The sequence below is a fragment of the Hemicordylus capensis genome, chromosome 2, assembly GCF_027244095.1.
Source record: "Hemicordylus capensis ecotype Gifberg chromosome 2, rHemCap1.1.pri, whole genome shotgun sequence".
In the NCBI taxonomy this organism is placed as follows: domain Eukaryota; kingdom Metazoa; phylum Chordata; class Lepidosauria; order Squamata; family Cordylidae; genus Hemicordylus; species Hemicordylus capensis.
The window spans coordinates 150239021-150250556 of NC_069658.1; the positions used below are offsets into that span (position 1 = coordinate 150239021).

At 41.3% G+C, this 11536-nt stretch overlaps 1 protein-coding gene across 4 annotated transcripts in view; it reads left to right on the forward strand.

The window, feature by feature from the left end:
* The window catches only part of REST (RE1 silencing transcription factor), a 30431-nt gene extending 23150 nt beyond the window's left edge, over positions 1–7281 (forward strand). For 3 of the 4 annotated variants that reach the window (XM_053296633.1, XM_053296636.1, XM_053296635.1), the window contains exon 4: positions 885–7281. In XM_053296633.1, coding sequence (XP_053152608.1) covers positions 885–2590 — 1706 coding nt within the window. In that variant the 3' untranslated portion in view covers positions 2591–7281. The remainder of the gene's footprint in view (positions 1–884) is intronic. The other variant, XM_053296637.1, reaches the window with a different exon arrangement.
* The last annotated feature ends 4255 nt before the right edge of the window (positions 7282–11536 follow it).

The window sequence follows — 11536 nt, forward strand, 5'->3', positions numbered from 1 at the left end:
TCACTTCCCTGTCTGCAAATTAGTCAAAGGTCTTGTGGGAGGGGGGACATTTCCTCAAGCATATTTTGTTGATAACCTTGATTGGGGGCAAGATTGGAAAGGCAGAGTTCAGCAAACAGGAAAATATGCTTATTATATAATTTATCAGAATAAACTTATAATGCAAGAGTGTTTTCTAGGCACTGCTTGCTTAGCTAGGTTTTAACCAGCTGATTGTTTTGCAAGCTTTTCAAAGCACAGGTAAAGTTGAATTGTTATAGTAAACATGAATATTACCGACATTTTTTTAATGGCTTACATATACTTATATTTAGTTCTGAACATTAAAGTAAGAATTGCAGATTTCCTGAAACGATCAATAACTGTTATACTGACTTTAAAGTTCATAACCAAAGGCATGCTAGCAATTTTAAAAAGTCCTATTTACTTAATGTTTCTATTGGAACTGTGTATAGTGTGCAGGGTGGGTTGGTAGCCTACAGAAATGTCTTGCCTATTTGAGAATATAATAGATTCTGGAATATATGGATGCAACATGTACTATTTGTCTAAGACTACTATTCATATATAATTTCCATTTTTCTACACTGCCTTCAATGGACCAGATTGGTTTGGATTCCAATTGCTAATATTACTATAGAGTGATCTCTTCTGGTATGTATTTATCATAGATGGAGTATGTGGTTTAGTTATTGCTTGCATGTTTGTTTTTGTTCCCTTCATTTTTGTATCTTGTTGATGTCTTTTGTGAATGTGCGGAGTATAAAATCAGTTTTTAAATTCAAGAAATACAAAAGCATGAACAACTTTATAAATATCTAGCTGTGCATATAAGCTGCTGTTTAGAATGTAATCATTGGTAATTTGTCCCTTTCTTGCCTCAGGTGAGAAGCCATTTAAATGTGAACAGTGCAGCTATGTGGCATCGAACCAGCACGAAGTGACTCGGCATGCAAGGCAGGTTCATGATGGGCCCAAACCACTGGCCTGCCCCCACTGCGACTACAAAACAGCTGACCGAAGCAACTTCAAGAAGCATGTTGAGCTCCATGTCAGCCCTCGGCAGTTCCTCTGCCCTGTGTGCGACTATGCTGCATCCAAGAAATGTAACTTGCAGTATCACATCAAATCCAGGCATCCCGACTGTTGTGACATCACGATGGATGTCTCAAAAGTAAGACTACGGACTAAAAAGAGTGAAGTGAACACTTCTGAAAGCATTAGTGGTGATAATAAAGTGGAACGAGAACCAATAAAGAAAGAGTCGATTGAAAAGAAAAATGAGAGACCCGTAAAGGAAGAGAAGAAAGAGAACCTGTTAAAAGAGAAGAAACCAGCCAGCAGTGCTGGTGTAGGTCAGGTGACAACCCGAAGTCGCAAAACAGTTGCTGAAAGCAAGGAGACAAATGTGAAAATGACAGAGAAATCTGGTAAAACAAAGAAGGCAAAAAGAAAAGCAGAGGCCAGCTCTGTTCCTTTGAAGAAAGAGCTTGCAACAGATATTGATGTAATAGTGAAAAAGAAAAGGAAAATTGAGAAAAAGCCCTCCAAATGTCTGGACTCTCAGAAGGGTGAAAGCAATTTGGAGGTTGCGAAAAAGCAAAGTCTTAAGAAAAACAAGAAAAAGAAGTCTCAAAAGAGTAAGCTTAGTAAGAACAACAAAAAGCCTGATCATGAGAAGATCTCAGATGACAAACCTCTCACTGAAGAATCCTCTCTTATGCAAGAGGAAGAAAGTAAGACATCTGGTAGTCCTTGCAGTGAACAGCAGCTTGTTGCTCCAAATGATGGGGAGAGCTGGGTTCTGCCTAGAGAGAACATGCAAGATCAGGAGCCATTGCTTGCAAAGCATATGGCCAAAGACATGGAGCTACAGATGGAAGACCAAGAGGTGCCCATGGCAGAAGATGAGACTGCAAAAGCTGATTCTCAGAATGAAGTTGAAATAGAACTAGTAATCATTCCTGAGACCAGTTCAGAGGACTCTAATGTCACCTCTGAAAAAGAGACAGATGTGCTAATTAACACTTTACCAGATTTGGCCCAAGAGATTCAGACCAAACATACTTGTGAGGTGGAAATGGTGACAAATCCAGATATGACAGAAGAGATTGAGCCAATGGAAATATGTGAGACAGATACTGTGACAACTCAACTTCCAGAAGAAAGGAGTTCTACAAAAGAATTGCAGGCTGAAGACCCAACAGAAGCTCCGTCACCAGAGTTGCCAGAGAAACTTGAGCAAAGCACTAAAGCAAGCCTTGTTTCAACATCATCCAGTGGCACAGTGGTGAATGAAAATCAGGAAATGGAAGAGGACGAGGGCATCCACAGTCATGATGGCAGCGATATAAGTGACAACATATCGGAAGGCAGTGATGATTCTGGGTTAAATGGTGCTCGCTCAGTGCAAGAGGAAACAAATCAGAAACCATCCCAAGAAGTGGCAGTAGCCAAGGCCACAAAGGAGAACTATGTGTGTATATTCTGTGATCGTTCCTTTAAAAAAGAAGGTGAATATAGTAAGCACCTGAACCGCCATCTGGTAAATGTATACTATCTTGAGAAGGCAACAAAGGGGCAAGATTAACCAAACTGCTGTTTAACGACAGTTTACTCTTTCGCTATAAGGTCTTCTAGAGCTTAGGTACAGTTCTTGTAGAATCTTTGCTTAAGCTCAGTTTGCTTATACTTTCGTTGGTGGTTTTTTCCCTGACCTTTGATGAAATGTTGAACTAATTAACTATTTGTATCTCTTTGATTAGAGAGGGCAAGTAGGATATATAATGCTGTGGCTTGTTAAGTTAGCATTAAGTCCCTGGGATACAGCCCTGGAATCACTTGTGTATTTCTGTTGACTTCTAGCAGAAGTGTTCACAAGTAGGTAGGTAGAGACATTGGTAGCCTTAGGGCACAATCCACTTGGATGTCTCCTGTATAAGCTCTGTAGAAATAAAAGGAAGTATGCCAAAGCAGTGCCATGCTCTTGCATAGTCTGTTTCCAGAGGGTTTATGCAAGGGATGTTCCCAGGGGACTGAGTCTACAATCTGGTCCTGTTCACTTATCACATTGTAGGGAGAAGCTTCAAAGACAGGTTAGTCCCAGGAATTTTGTACTCCTCTTCATTGTTGAGAGATAGTCAGATGTGAGCTGGGGCTTATTTGAATATGGTACCTCTCTGATTTCCGTCTCGACTCTTTTTTGGGTGGTGGTGGTTGAGGACTTTGTTCATACACGCCTGCCACAGTATGTGACCACTGGAACCACATGGGCAGGGCCAGTTTCCCAGTCATTGAGAGAGGCCCATATGATTGGCTTGTCCACGTGATTCTGATATTCAGAATGCTAATCTACATATTAATAGGGATGTCTTTGGGCAGATTCAGTGGTCAAAGAGGTACAGTGTCAAAATGAACATAGCAAAGCCTTGACCCATACAACATTTTGCCTTAAGGGGATGGCTCTGAGTCGTGGGTGGAATATCCTGAGGCTCATCCCTGGTTAATATCTCCCTGAACTGTGACAAGGGCACAGGCCCTATGTTTAATGAACAAAGTGTTTTATAGATGGAATCCTAGAAATGGGAACTATATTGCTCTAGTTCTTCTAGAAGAATCTGTCTTGGTTCTTGTGTGTCTTAAACTGTTAAAGTGTTCATTAGCTGAACTGCAATAAAAAGTTGTCTTTTTTAGAATACTTTTGGAAACATGTTGAGGTTGGCTACCAGTAAATATCATTGCATGATCATATTAATTTGCATATACATTTCAGGTCCCCTAATCATGATCAGCAAGCCAAAATCTTGAAGTTCTTTCCATCTATTGCGTGGTGAATCCATTATTTGGTAAATACTGTTTTAAGACAAGATTGCTATTTTCTTTTGTGCTTTAAGAGAAAAAAATATTGCACATTGTTTTTATTTTTACCTATGCAGTTTAGGGATTTAGTACTTGTGTTTGTATGTATATATATATACACTTTATATATGCATGTTTTGTTTTGTTAATTTGTTTCCCTTAATATTGACACTTTTCCAGGTTTGTTGCTTACCATGGCCAGTGTGATCTGCTGTTGCTTAGCACAACTTTCTGCTTCTATATTGGTTGTGTGTGATTTTCCTTTAAGTTGTGAACTTTAAGGATGCCTTTAGTCAGTTTAGTTGTATAATTTGGAACAAAAAATACAGTATGCAGTTCACTGAGAAATTCTGCTACACAGTCCCTTCTGAACTGAGCAGGAGCTGGGCCAAGAGCTCAGTAGTGCTCTTGTGCAGTTTCCATTGATTTCACTGGGGCTTGTACAGGGGAATTTTTCCTGTAGACTGTGCCTACTAATGAGAGTTGAGAACTTTTCCCCAAGAGGGGTATTCCTACAATATCCCATTTCTCTATTTTCTATAGCACATGTTTTCATACAAACAATACTGGGCTTCTCTTGCATTCTACTACTTTTGGGGTGTTGCTGCTGAGGAACATCTTGCACAAGCCCCACTAAAATGAAGAGGAGATGCACAGGAGCACAAATTGTCTTTGTTTATCTCTTGTTCCTTTCAAAAGGGATTATACAGCAGGAATTCTAGGGGAACTTGTTGGTGATCAACTGATGAGTATCTTTTGATGATACTCGTTAAGTTCTAAGATACCACTAAATAATTTATTAAATGGAATATTCAATTTGATATAAGACAGAGTGTCATGCTTTGGTCCCCTACTATTTGCATAGGAAAAACTCGATGCATAGTCCACCTAGGCATTCTGCTCTAATGCAGCCACCATTCATATCAGTGAGGCCTGTGCAAGACAACTTCCAGGCGGATTGTGAACAATAATCCTGTTCTAAAATTCCATGTATCTGAAAAGTCCTGGTAAGCAACAATCCTTGAATTGGGGGAAGGGGGGATGTAGAAATTTCTATGTTTTATTCAATCAAGTTTTAATTAAATTAATTACCCTTCTATAGCTGGCATAAAGAGGAATTGAAATGATTGGGTGTTGAATTGTAAATTTGCAGACATTGGGAGAAAAGCTGCAAGACACAAGTTTATTCACAATAAGGCTGTCTTGCTTACACAGATGGCAAGAAGCCTGCGGATGGCTTGCAAATGTTACAAATGACTTTCCCAACACACCCATTTTCTTTCAAACCATTCTCTGTTATTTTGTGGATATTTGTTTTTTTCTAGAATTCTTCAGAATAGCAGCTGTGGGGCTTGCACTCTTATCTCAGAAGGCACATTCTACTGGGATGTTTTTCTGCCCAAGCCCCATTTCTGTGCTCTTGTGCTGCTCTGGTCCATTTCAGGGGGCTTGCACAGGAAGACTTCACAGTAGGTTGTGCCCCTAAATATTTTGTGCTATCAAAATAGTTTTATCTGCTGCTGCGAAAAAGATTAAAGCAAACTATATAATAAAATTTAATTTTTTCTTTGGAGATGGCTGAGTTTGCATTTGCTTGAGTTGTATTTAGTTTGCCCCCACCCTTTCTGCTGGAATTTTCTATGGCTGTGCTTCAACATAACTTAACTGAAAAGAGGAGCCTGATACGTCTGTGTATGGGGGAGGTTTGTAATAGGAGGCCAAAGATCTGAGGGAGAAAGTTCCCTTTAGGGCAGAATTTTTTTTGTATAACATTAGTTATTTGTGTGTGACTTAGTTTATGTTCAATACTTACCTTGGCTGTGACAATCATTGTCAACTGAGAATCAAGTTGCAACTATATTTATGTCGAACCATTAAACACTGCTGAGATGTCTTCCTAACTAATTAGCTGGAATAGTATTAGACACAAATCTATTGTTGGATGTAAAATAATGTCATGTTTTATAAGAGGCTTGGACAGAGACTGGAAACTCCAGTGCTGTGTAGAAAGGCTTTATGGATCTCTTCCTATATTGAAAGAGAGATTTCAGTTTCACAAGAACCTGCATGGCCTTTAGCTACACTCTTTAATGATTTTTTTAAAAACCAAGTTGGTTGGAAAGATGAAGGTAAATATGTGGCTTTAGTGCTAATGATGCTGGATGACTTGACATTATATGAAAACGCTGTTATGTTTGTTGCTCAGAATAAGTTACTAGGAAATTATCAGGACTAAAGATTTCACACTTGGAAAGATTGTAGAAGACAGTGCCTTCGTTGGGCAGTATTCCTGAGCATTAAGTATTAAAAGAACAAATCTTCCAGTGATGCAATTGTTGTGTTCTGAAATATATTGGATATTGTGACTGACTTGTGAGAAAGTTCTGGAATTCCCACGTTTTGTGTTTAGAATAGAGGGAACTAAATATATCAGTTGGACAGTTTTAAGATATATCAGTAAAAGATGGAACACCACTTCTGTCTTAATGGTAGATATTATTAATGGATAAGTAAAATTAGGGTCACAATGTAGATGACTTGCTCTGTTTCTGCCTAAAGTAGATATTTCTTAAATTGAACATTGGGATTTTCACAGGAATTTTTGACACATCTTTCTAGGTTCTTCCCTATTAAAGGGCTTCTTTCATCAGCAGTGCCTGTCATAACATCCTAGCATGATGCAAACTGTAGTAGCCTGCGTTGTTAGTACTGTGCTGGGTAATGTGGCTAGTAGAACTTCTAGTGTTTGTGAAAACAAAGACTAAAATGGAATGCCACAAATAACCCAAAGAGTGGAACTTGCAACACATCTTAATATTGCTGCTATTTGGGGGTTGACTGGGCTGGAACTTTAAATCCTTTTTTACAGAACAAACTGACAGGTCAGTTAATACTCATAATGCTGTTGATTTCAATAGGTTATTTTTTGCTGATAAATTGTAAACACAGATTCAGATAGATTTATTGAATTCTGGTTGTGTAGCTAACAAGATGAAATACAATAACATTTCCAGATAGCTTAAGGAATTGTTTCACACATTTGCATACATGTATATATGTCTTTCCCTCCCATAAAAAGGAAATCACACTAGCTAATGAACTTTTTGTAAGCTGGCACTGAAACATTTTATGTTTGGTTGCACCGTGTTTAAAGCTTTTTACAGTGCAATACTTGTATTATTCTCTCAGTTAAACCAAAGGTAATTTTTTCATGCTTTCTATCTACTGTAGTGCATGAAGAGCTTTTATACATTTGTAATAGATGTAAAATCAGAGCAGATCACATGTCCTGGGTTTTTTATTTACCTGAACTATGTACAAGCCTTTTTCCAAAATGTAAGGTTAAACTAAATTGCATATTAACCCTTGAGTGTATTTTCCTAAGCATAGTTATAAGTCAATAAACTTTTATTAAGGAATTGATGAGGTTTTAATCTGTCTTTTGTTAATGTTCTGCAAATGATGGCATCGACCATGATCCCTGGATGCATGCACCAAAAGCTACATTGGCTCGAACTGGAAGGAGGGACACTTTCCAGTGGCCCAAATGTCAGGAATTTCAGAGTAGCTACACTTAAGTGACCAGGTCAGTTTCATGTTCTTGCTTGGCTCCCTGGTCATCCCAGCTCCTTGGATTCAGCCCAGAGAGAATACCTGGCTAGAGTCTCTTCTACCAGCTGTGCACTGGAAATGAAGGATGGGCTTGCAGTCTTCATTACTTCAGAACTAGAAGCAGTGCCTCAGTATTAGTAGCGTCATTGTTTGAGTAGGAAGAGAGGGCAAGCATACAGCTAGTAAAATCATCTGGGTTGACAGCTTCTCAGAGTTTGTGACGTGTGAAGCGCAATGCACGATGCAAATATGTTTTTCTAGCTATTCGCATTTTGATCATTGTTCAGTCTTCTAAAACAATCTTAATCAAAAGAATGCATAAAATCAGAGAAGTCTGGATAGTAAAGTAAAACAGTGAGCTTGGATGTGAAGACATTATAGTGAAGAAAAAGATGCAACGTAGATCTTTCAAGAGAAGGTAATGTGAATGTGGGATGCAGCCCAGCAAACGTTAATCTCCTTGAAGTCCAGTTAATTTCAATGGAAGAGTTAAAGGCATGTTTTAATGGGACTCGGTGATACTCAGCTTTGAATAATGCTCAGTCCTTCTGTTCGTTTAACTTAATTGCATTGATGCAGAGAGAACCTACAACAGTTTAAGACCAACTCAACTCATTATGTTTGCAGACCACAATGGCAAGGGGTTTTAGAGCCAGCTCTTGCCCAGGATTCAAATCCTTGGAGGGATACAATTGAGTGATTCAACAGCAATTGAATTTTGGAGCTCAGTGCATGGTGATTGCTTTATTAGGTCTAATGGTTCAGAGTGTCTCTTTTTCTCTCTGTAATGCTATGATAGCTCTCAGATGGGCTGTTATTTTTAGGCACAGAAATATGTTGCTGAAGTGGCATTCAGTCTCCATCTCTTTGCTTATTTATAACTACTGGATATCTCAGCTTCATGCTCTGTTTCCTGGGGCCAAAGAGCAGACAGCTGGAATACAGCTTTTAAAGCTCTTTGAGGAAAAATTTGAGGTCCTTTGGGGCTCTTCCTCAGTCAGCTAATGGGTGGGAAGATGCAGCAGTGTTGGAACAGGAGACAGCACCCCTCTAGCAGAAATGGTCTCCTACCACCTAGGAAATGAGAAACTGCATCACAGCAGAACTGTGGCAGAATATAACCACCCCTGCTTCATGGCACATTCTTCCTTTTGTCTTTAACAGAATAAGCTATTTGAACTTTTAACTTTGGCAAGACAAGAATGAATATTCAGTATCTGTGCAATCCATTGGAGGTTCAAATGTTTGAATTGTAAGTTCTGTAAAAAAGTTTCCAGACACCTGCAAACACAATTGTTTCTATACAGATTATATCACAGTCACAGATATAAATTTGATTGGCTAATAAACGAAGATATATTTTGTTTTGCTTGGTGTTTTCAGCAAACTCATTTCCAAAGCTGGAAATTATTTTTTAAAATATTTTGAACATCTGCTTCAAGCTTTATATTTGAATTTCAAACTTATCTTGTGTCTGCTGACTATAAGAAACTTCCTGTTGCGCATCCTTGACATTTAATCAAATCAGCCTTGTACAAAAACGTACCCTGTCCCAGTACGTCTGCTGCCAGGAGTTTGCAGGCTAAGATCCGGGCAATCCAAAACAGGATGAAAGCATATTTTATTTATTTTATTTATCGTTAGATTTATATACCGCCTTTCATTAAAAACAACCCCAAGGCGGTTTACAAAAGTTAAAACACATAATAAAAATGAGTTAAAATATTTAGCTAAACATATAAAAACAAATCTGATATTAAAAATTATATACAAACACAAAACTATACATTGAGAATGTATGGTATGTCAAATCTGCAGGTGTGACATTTTGCAACAAAGAGTCCCCTTTGAACTCTAGCCCTCTGCTTGCCTTAAATTTGCTCCCCACCAAATAATCCCAGGAGTGGTCCAAGGGTTTTGGGCACCTGAGGTAAGGTGCAAATGGCACCTCATCTTGCCCAATGACCTAAAGTATTTAAATAGGTTGCTTGCCGGCAGCCACCTCTTGTCACCTAAGGGGGATGCGATGCCAAGAAACAGCCTCACATGTTTCAAAGCTGTCTGTCCATACTTCCTCCCTCACCTGGCATGCTGCTGCCTGAAACCCTCTGCAGTGCACCAGAGATGGTGGGAGGAAGGATGGCTAGATGGAGAGCACCAGTGAGGGAGGCTGCAGTGAAACGGGAGCAGTGCAGGAGCCCTGGGAGGTGAGGGGCTGCCGACAACCTTCCTTCTTTGCATAGCACCCTTGCGAAGGTCCGATGAGAAGGTCCCGATCCACCTTTTGTAAGGGTGCAGCGCAAAGAAGGAAGATTGCCACCATTGGTTGTCATTGCTAGTAGCGTGCACAGAACCACGCGGTGCGGGGGTCTACCTTTAAGGGCGGGGGGTAGTACTAGCCCCTCCCATCGCTCTTCCCCCTCCGGCGCTGCCTGTTGCCGCCGTGCGCGTGCATACATCACACGCAGCGTGACTTAAAGGTAGACCCCCCCTCAGTGCCGGACCGGTCCGGTTCCGAACCGGTTCGGAGGCCTCCAACATGGCCTCTGAACCGGTTCGTGCACATCCCTAGTAGCAACTTGCATGCTGTGCCTTTGCAAGGCTTGGATGGGAAGTTGCACAAGAATTTGACTGGCAACTCTTGCAGTGGCTGGATTAGGAGTTTCTGAACCTTGCCGAGAAAGTGAGTTGTCCTTACTTGGTGGTTGTGACAGTCATCCCCAGCACTGATGGGGTTCCTTTAAGGGAAACAAGAGTCCTCTTAAGCCCCAGCACTATCCTGAAAGCTGCACATGGGGTACTGGGAAGTGTAGGCCTTCCCAGTGCTTTCCTCATAGAGCTCTATTGGGGGGGGGGGGACTGGGAAGGACTATACTTTCCCGCAGTCTGTGCACACCTGCCAAGATGGTGCTGGGCCTTGATAGGGCTTTGTTTCTTTTAAAGCCCTGCTGCACCCACTACCTGTTGCTGGGAAAAGCCCAGACCTGGCAGAGGTCAGCACAGTGAGAAATGGCAAAGGCCCTTCAGTGTGAGAGCCCAAGTGCCCCCCTCTTGAAAAAGGGCGAAGATCATTGTCCTAGTTCCTCTTCCTTGCCATATGCTGCCCTTTGCCTATTGAAACTTTCCAGCCTCTTTAAGACAAAAGGATGGGAAGTGGCAGAGAGGAGGAACAAACCATGGGCAGCAGTGGTGGCTTGTGTGGCACAATAAAAAAAGAGATGATGATGGATCTAGTCAGGGTGAGGCAGTTGGAGGGCAGCCAATCTGCTCAGAGAGAAGACTACTTCACCTCATTGGCAGGGCATCCCTGTTTAATACTGATTACCTTGCAGCCATCTTTGAGGACTACTGCCTTATTGGAATTATACACACCTCTACATACGGGGAGGTTTGAATTTGGGCTTGAAACACCTTAGGGACATAGGAAGCTGCCTTATACCAAGCCAGACCATTGGTCCATCTAGCTCAGTACTGGCAGCAGCTTCTCCAAGGTTGCAGGCAGGAGTCTCTCTCAGCCCTATCTTAGAGATGCTGCCAGGGAGGGGACTTGGAACCTCTGCATGCAAGCGTGCAAATATTCTTCCCAGAGCAGCCCCATCCCTTGAATGTTTTTTTTTATTATTTAACATATTTTTATACTGCCCAAAACACAAGTTCTCTGAATATCTTACAGTGCTCACACATGTAGTCTCCCATTCAAATCCCATTTCAAGGTGGACCCTGCTTAGCAAAGGGGGCCATGCATGCTTCCCCATATTAATTTTACCTCAGTGTGATATTAAAAACTAGCTGATCAAGCCCCCCACCCCTGACCGCTTTCTTCCCCCACCTGCCTGCCGGTTGCTGCTTTCTCCCCCACACGCCCACCTGCCAATCGCTGCTTTCTCCCCCCCCACACCATGCCCACCCATTGCTGATATCTTGCCCACCCAACCTGTCTCCGCTTTCTCACCCCACACGCCACTTTCTTTCCTGCCCACCGGCCACTACTTTCTTCCCCATGCCTGCCTACCCCCCCGACCAGCGCTCGCTTCTGCTTCTTTCCTCTCCCCCTCCCTGCAGCTTC